At 37.8% G+C, this 19,036-nt stretch overlaps 1 protein-coding gene across 4 annotated transcripts in view; it reads left to right on the top strand.

The window, feature by feature from the left end:
* The window catches only part of CKAP5 (cytoskeleton associated protein 5), a 108,192-nt gene that overhangs the window by 58,516 nt on the left and 30,640 nt on the right, over nucleotides 1-19,036 (top strand). For all 4 annotated transcript variants that reach the window (XM_046014676.1, XM_046014679.1, XM_046014678.1 and 1 more), the window contains exons 12-24: nucleotides 348-476; nucleotides 1,016-1,198; nucleotides 4,056-4,169; nucleotides 4,640-4,750; nucleotides 5,697-5,789; nucleotides 8,282-8,467; nucleotides 8,942-9,036; nucleotides 11,112-11,169; nucleotides 11,258-11,383; nucleotides 12,752-12,891; nucleotides 13,152-13,326; nucleotides 13,901-14,014; nucleotides 15,096-15,224. In XM_046014676.1, coding sequence (XP_045870632.1) covers nucleotides 348-476; nucleotides 1,016-1,198; nucleotides 4,056-4,169; nucleotides 4,640-4,750; nucleotides 5,697-5,789; nucleotides 8,282-8,467; nucleotides 8,942-9,036; nucleotides 11,112-11,169; nucleotides 11,258-11,383; nucleotides 12,752-12,891; nucleotides 13,152-13,326; nucleotides 13,901-14,014; nucleotides 15,096-15,224 — 1,653 coding nt within the window. The remainder of the gene's footprint in view (nucleotides 1-347; nucleotides 477-1,015; nucleotides 1,199-4,055; nucleotides 4,170-4,639; nucleotides 4,751-5,696; nucleotides 5,790-8,281; nucleotides 8,468-8,941; nucleotides 9,037-11,111; nucleotides 11,170-11,257; nucleotides 11,384-12,751; nucleotides 12,892-13,151; nucleotides 13,327-13,900; nucleotides 14,015-15,095; nucleotides 15,225-19,036) is intronic.

Below are 19,036 nucleotides of genomic sequence, written 5' to 3' on the forward strand. Positions count from 1 at the left end.
TAAACATTTTGTTTCTTATTTGGCCCATACACTGGTGTTCTGCTGGATCTGGCCAAGCACACAGGCATACAATTTGGAATCTTTGAAGATCATTTGCATATGAGGCATTTTAAATAGAGGGTAGGAGGAAAAGGAAATACTTATTTGCTGAATGGATTACCAGAGGTTTCCTTAACCCAAAAAGAATATATGAAAGAGTAACTGTTAGTTGGCAAAAGGAAAGCTACACTTAGCTTCACTAAACTGTAAAAAGCAAGTTCTTTATTCAGTAATCACCAGTCTGAACTAAAATCAGTAAGACCTAAAATATCTTGGATTAAGATCATTTTGCTTCCTCTGGACCACAGCACATCAATGATTCTGCTCCTGAAGTCAGAGATGCTGCATTTGAAGCATTGGGTACTGCATTGAAAGTGGTGGGTGAGAAAGCAGTAAATCCATTCCTAGCTGATGTGGACAAACTCAAGCTCGATAAGGTAGGTTAGGGGTAGGATTTTTGTCCGATTTCATTATACTCTATCTCTGTGTATTATGATTTTGTTTCAATTTTGTCTGTTTCATGAAGACAAAACTGCTGGTCAGCTTGGGGAAGTTGTTTCATTTGCTAGTGGCCTAGAGTGTAAAAACATAGCTTCTGAGGATTTAAATTTTATCTGAAGCTACAGTGGAGGTATGAGTAGAAATAGCTTTCAGATTATTTAAAAAAAAAAAAAAAAGCTGAGTGATCAGTCCATAGAGGAGGTAAAAAGAATGTTTTAAGATAAATTTGGTTCTAATATCTGGAAAATTACCTTTCTAAATATGAATGCTTTCTGTCAAAAATGTAGTTGTATGTTTATTATAATTTTAATTTGTGTAGAAATAAAATGTGAGAAAGTGGATAATTTATTTCACCTGAAAAGGAAACTTTCTGAATTCTCATATATTTGTGGTTTAGGTGAGTTATTATACACTAATGTAGTGATTATATTTCAGAGCTGAGCTTAATGATATTCACCTCAATTTCATTCTCTAGATCAAAGAATGTTCAGAAAAAGTAGAGCTGGTACATGGTAAGAAAGCTGGACTAGCTGCTGATAAGAAGGACTTCAAGCCTGTTCCCGGAAGGACTGCCACTTCAGGGGCTGCAGGAGATAAGGACACAAAGGACATTTCAGCACCCAAACCAGGACCCTTAAAAAAGGCACCTGCTACTAAGGTTAATAGATGAGATGGAAAATATGGTTCAAAAGTTAGAATTTAGTAAGGCAGGATCTGAATCTCAAATTCATTATCCTTCCATTATGATTTCATTTGAGAAATGAACTCATTACCCCATTAAAATATAGCAAAACATCCATCAACCAAGAGTATTCCAATAATACATTTGGTTAAGTAAACTTGTAATAGAACTAAAAATGGCAGTGAATGTACAGGAGCCCATTTTGAGGGATCATAAAGTATCATTAAATGAGGAAAATGTGGCAAGGCACTTAACATTAATAGTATCACCTTTGTTGTTTTGCTGATAAGGCTGCTAAATCACATCACCAAGTCTACATGCCAGTCAAGGTCATGTACCTTTGTACAAGCATAGAAGAGGGAAATGCCTAAAGGTGAATATGGCATTCTTTTAAAGAACATTTGTCCTGTGGACTCTGAAGCATGAAATTATCTACTATAGATGCAGAAAGCTTATTCCTTTCCTCACCCTGAACCCTAATATGGAGTTAGGGGAGAGAACTGGTGTTTAATAAAGCATTACTTTGGCAAGTGTTTTACCTAAGTAATCTCATTTAATCATCAAACAACCCATGAAATTGGTGTTTTGTGATTCCCATTTTTCCGGAAAGGGAAAGTGAGACTCGGCAAGGTTAAGTATTCTGCACATGCTCTTACAGCTTACTGTGGTATTTTTTTGTTCACTTGTTTGTTTACTCTGTCACCCCACATCATCCCGTAAACTTTAAAGGATAAAGATCTTACCACTGCTCAGTAGCATATGCACAGACGTGTTTCTGGCAGAAGCAGGAACTGGGCACACATTTGGTGAATGGCTAGAGTTGCAGAAGTGGGATTTGGAACCAAGTGTCTCTAACTACAGTCTGTGTACTTTCATTCATATTTTGCTATTTCTTCAGCATTCTCATGTGGGGTTAGCAGCGGTTCCCTTCTGTCTTGCCAGCTGTTGCCTCTCTGGACAATGACCTGGGCACAGAACCTTAAGGCCTTTTCTTATCTTGCTGAACCCTGCCATGCTGGCTAGCTTTCTCTCACACACACACACACAAAAATCCTGAAAAAAAAAAAAAAGTGGGGGAGCAACCTGCTTCATTCTTCTTTTGAAAAGACTTATTACCAATATGTCCTATTAAGCCAATAAACATATATGTCTATAAAAAAGAAAGAAAGAAAGAAAAATGGGAGATTTATTAATTGAGATACTCTATACAGAGAGTGCTATTTATTACAGGAAAGGATCCAGGAGAGGTGTTCTGGTTAGTCAAAGAGTTTAGAATTTTCTGTTTTTAGGATCAGAAAACAGTGAAATCTCTATCAGATTGTTATTACGAACCAGCCAAATCATACTGCTGATAGGAACTGGCAAGTATTGGAGGTTTCATTTGATTAAAAAAACAGGTTTTTTGTTTTGGCTAACTACACCTTAAATGCTCAGATTATGTTCAAGATAACATTGGTTTCAGAGGAGGCCTGGATGTTGAGGACTAATTTGACTCTCTGCATTTTATCTTTTTTTCTCTTTCTTTCTTTCTTTCTTTTTTTTTAAGGTTTGGGGCATAGTTTAACAAATATCCAAAACAGACAGGAGGAATGATTTGAATAGTGATGTGTGTTACCGTATTAACATTACTGCCATTGGCTGTGTGCCTTGTGATAAACTGTGATTTTCTTATAACCTTTCAAAACTGGATATTTAAATCAAGATATTAAAGAGAGTATTAGCATTTCTTGTAACCTTTCAAAACTAGATAACTAAATCAAGATATTTAAATAGAGTATTAGCAGATAGAAGCCAGTAGGTATAATAAAAAGTATGACCAACTGAAGTTTACTTCAAGATTGCAAGGATGGTTCAATATTAATATTTGAAAACTTAACTAAATTTAAGATTTAGTTAAGAGATGAAAAGAAATCTAATTTCAGACACTGAAAAAGAATATAATAGATTTCAGCATATCTTCATGATAAAAAGTCTTAACTACATAGAAATGGTTAGATACTTTGACATAACTAAATACATACATAAAGATGTATAAACAGCAGTAGACCTGGCAAACCGCAAGTCAATATCATGCTTCATAGTGATGAAAAACTAGTACTCCTATTAAAGTGAGAAGGAAAACAAAAAATGCCTGCTGGTTCCATTATTGTTTAATAACGTTCTACAATTAGATAATAAAGTAAAACCTAATATGAGGTAGGAAAAGGCAGAGTTACCATTTTGTAGATCATATGGTCATATACTTGGAAAATAAAAGTAGGCCAGCTGAAGAACTGTTACAACAATAAAAAGATTCATTTCTGTGGCCATCTTCAGCATAACTAGACCACTAGCCATTGCCATAACAACCACTCTATTCCTTCAAAATTAGGTAGTTCTACATTGAGTTAATGATATATTTTCCTGTTACTGGGGTATCTTGTAGTGAAGTATTGGGTAGCTGCTGGAAGTTAGAAGCTGTCCTTTACCTAGTGTAGGAAAGATTTAGAGGTTTTTAAAGGCATCAAATGTTAATTCTCAAATTTATCTGTAAATGTAGTATAATTCCAGTCCATTTTCATTTCATTAATCTCTAGCTCATTCTGAATTAGAGGGTCTTCTTACTAATGGGATCTGCGGATTTCCCCATGAATGGCCTTTTAAGAGGTCTGTCTGCTCTTGAAATTGCTAAGTTCCCTGGGTACCAAAAATACCCTGTATTTGTTTGGTTGAGTGGTCCCTCATTTTAAATCAAATTTTCAGGGAATCTCTGGCCCAAAAATGTTGAGAAAGTGCTGTTCTAAAATCCTAAGTGGTTTAGTTTTTTGTGTGTTTTTTTTTAAATTGCTTTTAGGCTGGTGGGCCACCTAAGAAGGGGAAACCAGCTGCACCAGGAGGTGCAGGGAGCACTGGAACCAAGAACAAGAAAGGATTGGAGACCAAAGAAATAGTGGAACCTGAGCTCTCGGTCAGTATTCTGCAAAGTGCCTCAAACTTCTAAAAGCATGGAAGGTCAATTCCTATAAGATTGAGTTGTTTGTGGAGTTCTACAACATGGTTTATTCAAACTGTGCCTTGCATGAACTTGCCCTTTATGTTAGTAGGATAGAAGCCTCAGATACTATAGCAAACCTGTGGAGTGTTTATGTAGTTTCTTTAAGCAATTCTTTTTTTTAATTTTTTAAATATTTATTTATTTATTTATTAAAAAAAGAAAGCAAGAGGGAGCATGTTGCCGATGGCAGGGGGAGGGGCAGAAGGAGGGAGAATCTTAAACAGACTCTGCTCTGAGTGTGAGCCTGACACAGGACTCAATCTCATGACCCTGAGAGCACGGACTGAGTTGATAAAACTAAGAGTTGGACATTTTGACCGACTGTGCACCCAGGTGCCCCCTCCTTAAGCAATTCTTAATTTTAATGTTTTTGTATCTTACAGATAGAAGTATGTGAAGATAAAGCTTCAGCTGTCCTTCCCGCTACCTGTATACAGCTTCTGGACAGCAGTAACTGGAAGGAAAGGCTGGCCTGTATGGAAGAGTTCCAAAAGGTAGATGCATGGGATTGAGTTGAATGTGAAATGTCATTACGTAGAAGCAATGAGATTGACAAAAGTGCCTGTCCTGCTTGCGGTGTTTTATGTCCAGTGAACATGTTTCAGGGTGTTAACTAAAGATAAGTGGAGGGGGGTTGTTTTTTTAGCTCTGTCGTGTTTATCTTTCAATATCTGCTTTCTGTGGCTTCTGTAAGCTCATAACTTAATACTTAAGAAAAGTAGGCTTAGTCTGAATTACAAGATTTAGATGTATTTTAATATCACGGTATTTGTTCATTAAACTCAGTAGGCAAACAGATAGTTCCACTCAAACCACCCCTCATCCGTTTCTCTGTTTCCCCCTTTGTTGTCATGATTCTTGGAAGAACAGACATTGTTACTTGATATGAGAAGCTCCTTTCAGAAATCTGTGCATGGTAGTTCCTTTTGACATTTACTCTGATTCTAATGAGAAGAGTTTGTATAAACCACAAGAGCACTGGGACTTAAAGCAGGAGACCTGGCTTTCAGTCCTGCATGTGCCACACACATCAGGTTTTGACCCGAGTTTGTGTATCTTTGAAATTTAATACTTAACTACTTCTAACCTATCCTACTTAGCTATATGTTTTTCGGAAAATCAGATAACTCAAAATATGTATAAGCAGTTTCTGCCACACACTAAGCAAATGCAAAGTGTTACGGTTACATTCCTTGGAACATATTCTTGTTGAAATTCTGAAATGTGGGGTGGGTGGGTAGAAGAGTTTCAATAGTATTAATATAAAACAACTGTACATCAAATATCCAACTTAAGAAACAAAGCTGTCTAAGCTCCCTCTGTAACATTCCTTGTTTCCATTCCTCCCTCTCTTTCAAGTTACCTAATTGACTTTTTTATGTACCGCTTCCCTGGCTAATCATTAACCCTGTAACTCTCAGTCTGTTGTTTTACTTTAAGGCTGTTGAACTAATGGATCGAACTGAAATGCCATGCCAGGCATTAGTGAGGATGCTGGCCAAGAAACCTGGATGGAAAGAAACCAATTTTCAGGTAATTTTTTTAAAATTAACATATAACGTATTATTTGTTTCAAGGGTACAGGTCTGTGAATCATCAGTCTTACATAATTCACAGCACTCACCATAGCACATATCCTCCCCAAAGTCCATATCCCTCCCCTCCCACCCCCCAGGAACCCTCAGTTTGTTTCATGAGATAAGAGATCTTATGGTCTCCCTCCCAATCCTATCTTGTTTCATTTTCAGGTAATTTTTAATTGGGAATTTTAGTATTTTTCATTGAAGTAATTTCCATCATATCATCCTATGGAGTGAGAGAAGTATAGTTTTGGTAATGATTTTTAGCCTTTTTAAAAAAAATCAACCAATGTGTCATCTAACTTGAAATGTAAACAATGGAGTGTGTGCATTTTGATTGAACACAAAACTATATCTGTGTAATTGGGAGTTTATGTATATGGAAGTATTATTTATATGTTGTTTGTGTAATTTACATATATGCATTTTTCTCCTGGTTAGTTAGGCCTGGAAGCCCCCTAATCTTCACATATGCAAGACAGGGATAAGCAGGGAGACAAGCGTCTTATTTGTCTGGATAAAAGATAAATGATCTTTAAATTGCCAGTGAAAAATTACCACATAGTTTAGTGTAGTACTGATAATAGAGATGAAATTTAACAGTGCTGTTATTAGTCTAAAGAGTAGGTGTAAAGGGAGGTATAAGAAAGTGATACAGGGAGGAAAAGGAGAAAAGTTTCCCTTTCCTCTAGATATTCATAGACCTTATGGAAACAAAGGTTTGAAATATGTCAGGTTTATTTTTGGCATCCCACTGGTCTCTTTCTTGCTTCTTTTCTGCCACCCCTTGTTCTCTCTTTAGGATCCTTGGCTTCCTCGCACACTATGTTCCAGCACTGTTAGCACTGTTCCAGCCCCTCAAACATTCCATCCAGCCCCACAAAGCCTTTACCAAGAGGTTCTTGTGCTGCCCTCCTCCCCTACACGCCACTTTTAAAAGCCCTCTTCGTGCAGTTTCTTAGGTGAAAAAGCATACCCGATTAGAGCTAATACCCTCCTATGTGTTAGATCGATAACAAAGGATAATTTTATATATGTATTTTTCTTTATGACAACTTTAAACTCACCATTTTGAAGTGTAAAGTGTAGCATTTCTTAGTGTATTAACAGAGTTCTGCAACTCCTACCACTCTATAATTTTAGAATGTTTTCATCCGGAAAGAAACCCCATATCCATCATCAGTCGCTGTCTTTCTCCCCAAATTTCTTCCTGCCCCAATCCCTGGACAACTGTTACTCTGTTCTGTCTCTGTGGATTACGTCTCCTGGACATTTCATGTAATGAAGTGTCTTTTACTTAGCATAATATTTCAGTGTTCACCTCTATGGTAGCATGCATCAGTTCTGCATTCTTTTCTATTGCTAAATAATACTCCCGTGTATGGATATAGAACATTTTATTTACCCATTTTTAAGTTGAAGGGAATTAGTGTTGTTTCCACTTCGTGGCTGTCTCTTTGAACATTCATGTACAAGTTCTTGTGTGAGTACATTTTTTTCTTTAAAGATTTATTTATTTACTTTAGAGAGGGAGAACATGTGCAAGAGGGAGGGAGGGGAAGAGGAAAAGAGAGAGAATCCCAAGCAGACTCCCAACTGAGCATGGAGCCCAACACAGGGCTTGATCTCATGACCCTAAGATCATAACCTGAGCCAAAATCAAGAGTGGCACGCTCAACCATCTGAGGCACCCAGGTGCCCCTGTGTGATCATATTTTTAATTCTCTTGGGTATGTACCTAGAAGTTAAATTGCTGGGTCATATGGTAACTTTGTTCAACTTTTCGAAAAACTGCCAAACTGTTTTCTAACGTGGCTTTACCATCTTATGTTCGTACTAGTAGTACAAGAGAATTCTAATTTCTGTACATACTCACCAGCTCCTGTTATTTAAATGTTCAAATGGCACAGAGAGAAATATTGAAGGCCAAAGGCGTCCCAAGAGCCATACATCTGCCACCATCACATTAACACCTTTAAATGGTTTTCGTATCTTCTTCATTCTTCCACTTAGAATCAACAAGTTCTTTAAATCTCCCAAGTTCTGTTGTGTGTATGTGTCCATGAGGGTTATAGTTTTTTATGGGCAATGCTAGTGGGAACTCTGAATGATGTAGTTAGTTTGGTCATTTATTATGTATTTCAGGATGTGTATTCAGTACTATATAACAGGATAAAAATTATTTTGCTTCTTTGTTTAAACTTGTCAGTTTTAAGGGCATCTGTATGACTTAGGAGAGCATGAGGCTCTTGATCTTGGGGTTTTAAGTTTGAGCCCATGTTGGATGTAGAGATTACTTTAAAAATAAATAAATAAATAAGGTGGTCATTTTTAGTTTGGTCATGTTCTCAATTGTCCCTGTGTTACACCTTCAGGCTGCTATAAAAATAAGTAAATCAATGTTTTTGGCTTACTCATAACTTTACAATGCTTATCCTTGTTCAGGTGATGCAGATGAAGCTTCACATAGTTGCTTTGATTGCTCAGAAGGGGAATTTTTCCAAAACTTCAGCTCAGATTGTTTTGGATGGCCTTGTGGACAAGATTGGAGATGTGAAATGTGGGAACAATGCAAAAGAAGCTATGACAGCAATAGCCGAAGCTTGCATGTTGCCGTGGACAGCCGAACAGGTTAGTGACAGAGCTCTCTCCTCAGCTTTTCCTAGCTTTTCCCACATTTTAATTTAAAGTTCCTAATTAAACTGTAGGTCTTTTCTTCCTAAGTCAAACCATTTTTATATCCTGCATTTTTATCTTTACCTCTAATAATATACTGTTGCCTGATAATTAGAATTTATCTTGGCCAAGAATGTTCTATTAAAAGATGAGAGTGATTTTCTCTTAAGACATTATAATTCAGAGTGATAACTAATGAAAAGTTGTAAAGTCCAGAGTGCTTTTAATACTACTGTCACTTACCTCATTTTCTTGTGTAAGTTGAATATTTCATTCCTAATGCATTCTTGCAGTTCTATCAGGGTTGGAAAAACCATGCTTCATCCACTTCTACCTGTATGGCATACCGTATTTCTTTGAGAAATATAAGAAAAAAAAACACATGCTTATTTTTGTTGGGTTTTTTTTTTTTCCCTCTTTTTGCTTCAGGTTATGTCAATGGCTTTCTCACAGAAGAATCCCAAGAATCAATCAGAAACTCTGAATTGGCTATCAAATGCAATCAAAGAATTTGGTTTTTCTGGGTAAGTCAGAAAGAAATCAGGTACAAAATAATTAAATATTTTGCCTATCTCTAACAGCTGATTCTGTTTGTTGTAGCCATCTCTGCTATTTCTGAGACACCAGAGCTGGGTCATCCAATTTATATAAAACAAAACCACCTTTTTTTCTCAAAAGTCTATATTGGCTCATACTCTTTCCATTTTCATGACCACTAACATTAGAGCGCTCTAAGTCTTTTTTTTCCCATAAGTGTTAATAATTGTCCCTCAGAAAAGCTACTTCCAAGGATTTCTAGTTAAATACATTCGGAAATTACTGCATATAATCACATTTGTTTAGAGAGCTTTCGTGCATGTTGGTGAATTAACATCTCTCATGGTCATTCAACAGAGAAGCTTGCCTAACTTTTTTTATTAACCCGCTGTTTCCCAAACTTGTTTGCATATTGAACACATTTATTTATTTAACAAAATTTTACAGAGCTTACTTTATGCCAGGCACTTTTTTTTTACGATTTTATTTATTTCCAGGCATTCTGGTTCTAAGAGAAAATACTGTAACTGCTATACAGTTGCCTTTCTCTGTGCCATGCTGTTTTTTATACTGTACTTCTCAGTGTCTTACAAAACAGGTTTATAGGGGTGCCTGGATGACTCAGTCAGTTAAGCATCTGACTTTGGTTCAGGTCATGATCCTGGGGTCCTGGGATTGAGTCCTGCATCGGGCTCCTCACTCATCAGAGAGTGTACTTGTCCCTTTGCCCCTCACCCTGCTTGTACTTTCTCTCCTTCCCTCTTTCTCTCCAATAAATAAAATCTTTAAACACACACACCCCCTCAAAAAAAACAAAATAGTTGTCTACATTCTACCAAACAAGGAAATACTACTCAGAAGTTATCATTCAAGTGACATTCAACCAAAGACACAATTACTTGGGGGCACCTGGGTGGTTCAGTCAGTTAAGCATCCGACTCTTGGTCTCAGGTCATGATCTCAAGGTTGTGAGATCAAACCCTGTGTTGGGCTCCGTGCTCAGTGGGAAGTCTGCTTGAGATTCTCTCTCACTCTCCCTCTGCCCCTCCCCCACTCATGCACATGCTTTCTGTCTCTGAAATAAAAGAAATAAAATCTTAAGAATAAACAAAAATGGGGCGCCTGGGTGGCTCAGTGGATTAAGCCGCTGCCTTCGGCTCAGGTCATGATCTCAGGGTCCTGGGATCGAGCCCCGCATCGGGCTCTCTGCTCTGCAGGGAGCCTGCTTCCTCCTCTCTCTCTGCCTGCCTCTCTGCCTACTTGTGATCTCTATCTCTGTCAAATTTCTGTCAAATAAATAAATAAAATCTTTAAAAAAAAAAAGAATAAACAAAAATAGCAAGGAGTGGTTGTTCTTCGATAGGTAGTAGAGGGGAATAAGTTAGGGGGAGTGGGAGGAGATGAGATGGGAGCAAGAACTGGGCGAGGTCACACTGGGCCTCAGCGTTTTGAGTAAGTTGGAAACCATTACATGGTCTTAAGGAGAGAGTAATAGTATCATTTGGACTGTAGTCAGAATAAATAGTGAGGATCAAAAAGACTGATTAGTAAGCTATTGGAATAATCCTGTCAAGAATTCAGTGGCTTGGACGTAGTTTGTGGAGATGGAAGTATTAGGACTCAGAATGTATTTGAAAGATCTGAACCAGATACTGAGTATAGGAGAAAGAAGAGTCAAGGATGGCCTGAGCAAGTGGAAGAAGAATGTGGCTCTTGACTGAGGCAGGGAAGACTGTGGAAAGAACAGCATTTGGGTTTGGGGTGTGGATGGTCAAGGGTTTTGGTCTTGACAGATATGGGACATCTGTACATTCAAACGGAAGTGTTACAAAGGCTGTGTGGATATATGAATCTAGAATTCAGAAGAGAGGTCACCACTGGGATTTAGGAGTAATGAGCAAATAGTATTTAATGTTCCCTCTAGGTGAATGGAGAGAGAGAACAGGTGAGACTGGGGGACATAGCCAAAGGGAGCCAGTCCTAGAGTCTGGCTTTATAAAACTCGAGTATATACTTAGGGTTTCATTTATTTGTTTTTAATTCTAAATGTTATTTCTTTCAGGTTGAACGTGAAAGCTTTCATTAGCAATGTGAAGACAGCTCTTGCTGCAACAAACCCAGTGAGTACATACCGCATATGCAGGAACATTGCAGCCATCTTTGTGGTTCTGTTTTCATGTGTAAAGTTCTTTTTGTTCTGTCTGCCAGGCTGTGAGGACTTCGGCCATCACTCTGCTTGGTGTGATGTATCTGTATGTTGGTTCCTCTTTACGAATGTTCTTTGAGGATGAGAAGCCTGCCCTTCTATCCCAGATAGATGCAGAATTTGAGAAGGTAAAGATTCCAAATATGACACAATCCATTGGTAGACTTGAGAATGCTCATATTAGTTAAGTTTAAGCTTTTAACCCTCAAGAATGAAGAATACATATGTTTTTGCTTTTATATGTATAAAGTATCCCTGGGAAGAATTCTTAAGAAATTAATGGCTTTGTCTATGAGGAGGACAGCTGAATAGCTGTGGTATAGGAGGGAAGATTTTCCTCTTTTTGTCTCTTATAACTTTGAAATATCAAACTTTTTTTTTTTAAAGATTTTATTTATTTATTTGACAAAGAGAGATCACAAGTAGACAGAGAGGCAGGCAGAGAGAGAGAGAGGGAAGCAGGCTCCCTGCTGAGCAGAGAGCCCGATGCGGGACTCGATTCCAGGCTGAGATCACGACCTGAGCCGAAGGCAGCAGCTTAACCCACTGAGCCACCCAGGCGCCCCTGAAATATCAAACATTTTGAATGTATTGCCTGTTCAGAAAGTATATCAACATTTAAACATTTTAAATTGGTTTTTTTTTGGTTGTTTTTTTTTTTTTAAAGATTTTATTTATTTGTTTCACAGACAGAGATCACAAGGAGGCAGGGAGGCAGGCAGAGAGAGAGGGGGGAGTTGGCTCCCTGCCGAGCAGAGAGCCCGATGCAGGGCTCGATCCCAGGACCCCGGGATCATGACCTGAGCCGAAGGCAGAGGCTTTAACCCGCTGAGCCACCCAGGCACCCCTAAATTGTTTTAAATAAAAAAAGAAACTTGGCCTTCCTTGAATAAACTTTCTAATCAAAATTGCTGGGCTTGGGCAGACTTGCTCTGTATTTCTTGGGCATCCAAGACCAAAGACAGCTTCATGATTGAAAGGTCTGATTCTAGTAGGTTTGTATAAAAATGTCTTTTGCCATATACTCTCAAATTTGGGATCTAATTAGGAATTAAAATATGTACTGTTTGGGGGCCCTTGAGTGGCTTAATCAGTTAAGTGTCTGATTCTTGATTTTGGTTCAAGTCATGATCTTAGGGTTGTGAGATCAAACTCTGTGTCAGGTTCTGTGCTGGGTGTGGAGCCTGATTAAGATTCTCTCTCTCCCTCCGCTACGTATCCCCTTTCTTTAAAAAAAAAAAATATATATATATATATATATATATATTTTTTTTTTTTTTTGGTGAATATTAAGTAGTATAAAAGTTTAGGAATATTAAGTAGTATTGTGAATTGTGAATTTTAAGTATTGTGAATATTAAGTAGTATAAAAGTATAGGAATTGTGACTATTAAGTAGTATGAAAGTATAGGAAAGTTTGGTATAGGCCTGTTCTCTAACTTGTTTGCTCTTGTACCATTCAAGTTCATTAGCCTCACTGATTTGTTTGTGTGTAGATGCAAGGACAGAGCCCACCTGCTCCAACCAGGGGGATTTCTAAACACAGCATAAGTGGTACAGATGAAGGAGAAGATGGAGATGAACCAGATGAGGTGGGCACTGACGTTGTGGATCTTTTGCCAAGGACAGAAATCAGGTAGGTTTGTTGCAAGTGGTTTATTGGATTTGTTTGTTTATTTTTTGTTAGTGAATTCTTTTTTTTTTTTTCCTTTTTTTTTTCCATTTTATTTATTTTTTTTCAGCGTAACAGTATTCATTGTTTTTGCACAACACCCAGTGCTCCACTTTGTTAGTGAATTCTTAATGGTACCTTCTCTTCCTCAGTCAAGAGTACTTCTGTGACATCATTATTTCTTTAGGAGTCTGGAATTAAGATTCTCTCTTCTGCTTTCTCAGTGATAAAATCACTTCAGAGTTGGTGTCTAAGATTGGTGACAAGAACTGGAAGATCAGGAAAGAAGGCCTAGATGAAGTGGCAGCTATTATCAATGAAGCAAAATTTATCCAGCCGAATATAGGTGAACTGCCAACTGCCTTGAAAGGCCGACTCAATGATTCAAATAAAATCTTGGTACGTAGAACATATGCCTGTTCTTTTGCTCTCCCTCCCCTCTTCCCTGCAGGAAGTTCCTTTTTAATAATCTTCACCTACAAAAAAAAATGAGTGGTCACTTCATTTGCTTTGAACTGGAAATCCTTTAATTTCTTAAGTGTACCTCAAGATCAGTTGGTAGATGGAGGTTTATTAATCAGATTTCCATGACTCTCAGATTTGCTTTCTATAGAACTCTAATATTAAATATCCTTATATAAAACTGTTATATACATTAACATGTTTAATTTCTAATTTTTAAATATGGGTTTTTATGTCAGGATTTTCTTAAACTAGCCTTAACCTTACTTTGTTATAAAGCACTATCCTTTCTGGTCTAAAATTCTAATACTCCAGTGTTGTGAACTAATGATAAAAGGAGCAGCCACTGTCTGTAAATTATTCATAAGCTAATTACAATAACATCATAACAAACTGACTACCCTGTCTTTCAAGTAGACCTTAAACTTCCTAGTACATTGACTACTTAGCAGCCAATTTGGAAAACAGCTTGTTCCTGGTTTCATCAAGTATTGGCTCTTTTCCCACTCAGGTGCAGCAGACGTTGAATATCCTCCAGCAACTGGCAGTAGCCATGGGCCCAAACATCAAGCAGCATGTGAAGAACTTAGGTATCCCTATCATTACAGTGCTTGGAGACAGCAAGGTAAACCTGACTCCTGACCACAACTCCCTTCTGGAATAGGTCAGCCACATTCTTGGGCTAAGAATAGTTCTTACATGTGTATGTAAGAGTACACATCAACAGCCTATAAACTTTGTAGGGAAGAGAACATTAGCAGGAAAATAATAAACATCTTTACCTCCCAGGCAGTATGAGGGTGAACAGTTATATCATTAGCCTTGCGACCCTTAGATAAGTTATTTATCTTCTTTGAGGTTCAGTTTCTTTGTTTGTGAAATTTCTTTCTTACAGAACTAAATAAGAATCTGTACATATGGTACCTGTTACTATCTCATATAGTATGCACTCAAAAAATGTTCGCTATTATGATTATGTCATCATTGTTCTATGTACTGTTATGAAGAGTGAATATGTTTATGAATTTGGGGGTCATGTATTTACTTTCTTCCTTGTTCTCCTGAACTTCTAGAGCAGGATCTTCTAACACTTTAGTTTCACAGTCCAAGAATCAGTCTCAAAAGTTGCAAGCCTCTGTTATATTTAGCCCAAGATTGAATTTTTGAATGTGTCTTTATTTTTGAGCAATTCATTTAGTGTGAGGAATTGGGGTATTTTAATATTTTTCATGTTAATAAGACCTCATTCTATGAATGCCAATTAATATGAAAACATAAGTGTTCAGGCAAATTGTTAGTAATTTAGGTCTAACTTTTAATTACCCTGTTATCTATAGAGAATGTATCTCTACAGAGTAGAGATACATTCTCTATAGATAACCATGGACATAACAGCCTCCAGAATTTCAGAAAATAAAACCTTCAAGTTTATTCCCCTTACATGATACTTTATGCCCAGGTCACTGTTTGTGCCTAATTTAACTGAGTAGAGGATCTTACAATTGGAGTTTTATGTTTCGCCTTTACTTTGGATTTTCAGTACAATCATAGAACTAGATTCTGTGTCAGAGAAGTTGATTCTAAGTATGTTCATGTGGATCTTAAAGAAACCTCTGTTGTTTATGTTCCCAAAGTAAGAAACTTTTTCACTCCCTACCTCCAAACCATAAGTGATGCTATCTTTACTAATTCTTTCTTCCATTTAGAACAATGTTCGGGCAGCTGCCTTAGCAACTGTGAATGCTTGGGCAGAACAGACAGGCATGAAGGAATGGCTGGAGGGAGAAGATCTTTCTGAAGAGCTCAAAAAGGAAAATCCTTTCTTGAGGCAAGAGGTAAGAACGACAAATATGTGCTTTACTCATGACTTTGACCTTCTTAGAGGTGTGGACCTACCTAATAAATACGCTTATATGGACAGAATGAGTTTCATTATGAAACAGTTAATAAAAGGAAACCAAATTCTTGAAGGTCTATACTGTGTACATCTTTTTCTCCTCCCTTTCATATACTTTTTTAACAAATAAATTTTTTTTAAAAGATTTCTTTATTTGAGAGAAGGAGAACACATGCACACATGAGTGAGGGGAGGAGCAGAGGGTGAGGGAGAGACTCCTCAAGCAGACTTCCGCTGAGCGAGGAGCCAGAGGTGGGGCTTGATCCCAGGACCCTGAGATCATGACGTGAGCAGAAATCAAAAGTTAGTTGCTCAACCAAGTGAGCCACCCAAATGCCCATTAACAGTAAAAAAATTTTAAAGGACTATCCTTTCTGTGAAATCTTGTTTCTTGAACTCTGAAATGGTAAAATAAAAGGTTTTAATCAGATCATAAAAATAGAATTCAGCATTCAAAAATCCATCAGTATAATTCATCATACCAGCAGACTAAAGAAGAAAAATCACATTATTGTGTCAGTTGACACAAAAAAGGATTTGAGAAAATCCAACGTCTGTTCATGACAAAAACTCTGAGCAAGTTAGAAATAGAAAAGAATTACTTCAGCTTACTAAAGACCACCAGGATGCCTGAGTAGCTCCATGGGTTAAGCCTCTGCCTTTGGCTCAGGTCATGATCTCAGAGTCCTGGGATCTAGCCCATCAGACTCTCTGCTCAGTGGAGAGCCTGCTTCCCCACCCCCCTTCTGCCTGCCTCTCTGCCTACTTGTGATCTCTGTCTCTGTCAAATAAATGAATAATATCTTTAAAAAAAAAAAAAAAAGAGACCACCTACAGGGCACCTGGGTGACTTAGTTGTTAAGCATCTGCCTTCAGCTCAGGTCATGATCCCAGGGTCCTGGGATCAAGCCCCACATCAGGCTGCCTGCTCGGCAGGGAGTCTGCTTCTCCCTCTCCTACTTCCCCTGCTTATGTTCCCTCTCTCGCTGTGTCTCTCTCTGTCAAATAAATAAATAAAATCTTTAAAAAAATAAATAAATAAATAAATAAAAAATAATTAAAAGAGACCACCTACAAAAAACCTCTATAGATAATGTCATACTTATATTTAGCATGGTGAAAGACTGGATGCGCTCATCCTAGGTTGGGAGCAATGTCCGTTTTCACCACTCTTAGCATAATATGGGAAGTTCTAGTCCCTGCAGTAAGGCAAGAAAAAGATACGAAAAACAGTTTGGAAAAAGAAAAGTAAAACTATCCCTAATGGCCAGTAACATGGCTGTCTACTTAGAAAATCCCAAGGAATCTACAAGTAAACTCCTAGAACTAATAAATGAGTTCAGTAAGATTGCAGGATACAAAATTAACACACAAAATCAATCACATTTCTTGATAATAGAGTGAACATATGGAAACAAATAAACAGTACAATTTACAGTGACGCCAAAGAAAATGACATCCTTAGATGTACACTTAGCAAAGAAAATATAGAATATGTGTACTAAAAATTACAGAATGTTGATAAAAGAGTCCAAGGAAGACCCAAAGAGTTGGAGAGACATGCCGTGGTGGTTGATAGGAAGGCTCAATGTAGTAGAGATGTCAGCTCTCCCCAAATTGATCTATAGGTTTAATGTAATTCCCATCAAAATTGCAGATAGTTTTTTTGTAGACAAAGGCAGGCTTATTCTAAGATTTATATTCTAGCTAAAACAGTCCTGACAAAGAAAAAAATCATGGAAATAATCACTGTACCCTATATTAAGACTTAGGTATTGCTAACATAATCAGCAAACTTACATGGGATTGGAAGGTGGAGGACAGACCCTGGTTAGTGGAACTGAAGAGAAACCCAGAAATAGACCCACACAAATATGATCAACTGTTTTTTGACAAAATTACCAAAATAATTTAGCATTGGAAGGCTAGCCTTTTCAACAAAGACTCTAGAGCCTTAGACATCTGTAGATAAAACACTAAACTTCAACCTAAACCTTCCATCCTATTCAAACATTAACTTAAAATGGATCATGACCTAATCATAGACTATAAAATTATAGAACTTTTATTTTACTTATTTTTTCATGGTGGGGTTTGAACTTATGATCCTGAGATCAAGACCTGAGCTGAAATCAAGAGTTGGACGCTTAATCAACTGAGCCACCCAGGTGCCCCAAAACTATAGAACTTTTAAAGATAATATCGGTGAAAAACTTCAGGATATAGAAATTCTTCAGGCAAAGAATTCTTAGACTTGACACCAAAACCACAATCCCTTCAATAGAAAAAATTGATAAATTGGACCTCATAAAAATTAAGAACTTTTGCTCTGCAAAAGACCATGCGAAAATGAGGAAAAGGTAGCTACACCACAGGAGAAAGTATTTGCTAACTCGGTATCTGATAAACATTATATAAAATTTGTAAAGAATTCTCGGGACGCCTGGGTGGCTCAGTTGGTTAAGTGTCTACCTTCGGCTTAGGTCATAATCCCGGGGTCCTGAGATCGAGTTCCGCATTGGGCTCCTTGCTCAGCAGGGAACCTGCTTCTCCCTCTGCCTGCTGCTCCCCCCTGCTTGTGCTCTCTCTCTGACAAATAAATAAATAAAATCTTAAAAAAAAAAAGAATTTTCAAAACCATAAAAAAAAAAAAAAAAAAGAAAGAAAGATGGGGCACCCAGCTGGATCAGTTGGTGGGTAGAGCATATGACTCTTGATCTCTGTCATGATTTTACAGTTCCATCTTAGGCATAGAGTCTACTTAAAAAAAAAAAAATGGGCAAAAGACATGAACAGATGTTTCACTGAAGAGGATATGCAGGTGGCAAATAAGCCCATAGATGTTATTCAGTATGATTAGCCATACAGGAAATGCAAATTAAAACTACAGTGACACATCACTCTACAACTATCAGAATTACTGGAATAAAAAAATAATTTTAACACCAAATGCTGGCAAGGAGGTGGAGAAATTTGAACACTCTGCTGGAGGAAATATAAAATGGTACACCCACTCTACGAAAGAGTTTGGCATTTTCTTACAAAACTAAACATCTGCAGGGTGTCTGGGTTCCTCAGTCAGTAAGTGTCCAACTCTTGATTTCGGCTCCGGTCATGATCTCAAGGTCATGAGACTGAGCTCCCTGTCGAGTTCTGGGCTCAGTGGGCAGTCTGTTTGGGATTCTCTCCCTCTCTCTCCCCCCGCCCTCCCTCTGCTTCACTCTACACTCACATGCGCATGCCCTCTTTCTCTAAAGTAAATAAATTTTTTTTTTAAAGATTTTGTATTCATTTGACAGAGACCACGAGCAGGCAGAGAGGCAGGCAGGAAGGGAGGGGGGAAGCAGGCTCCCCGCTGAGCAGAGCCCGACGCGGGGCTCGATCCCAGGACCCCAGGATCATGACCCGAGCCAAAGGCAGAGGCTTTAGCCCACTGAGCCACCCAGGCGCCCCATAAATCTTTTTTTATAAACCCCCAAACTGAACTTACAATTACTATATGAACCAGCAATTGTGATCTTGTGCATTTATTCCATAAAAACGAAAATTTCTGTCTGCAAAGGAATCTATACACAAATGTTCATAGCAGCTTCATTCATGATAGCCAAAAAATGGAAACAGCCCAAATATCCTTCATAAGTCCATATGGTAATACTATTTAGGATTAAAAGATTCACTGGTAACGAGCAACAATTGAGTTAAATCTCCAAAGAATTATGTTGAGTGGCAAAACCCAGCTCCAAACAATTA

Source organism: Meles meles, chromosome 8 (assembly GCF_922984935.1).
Source record: "Meles meles chromosome 8, mMelMel3.1 paternal haplotype, whole genome shotgun sequence".
Taxonomy (NCBI): domain Eukaryota; kingdom Metazoa; phylum Chordata; class Mammalia; order Carnivora; family Mustelidae; genus Meles; species Meles meles.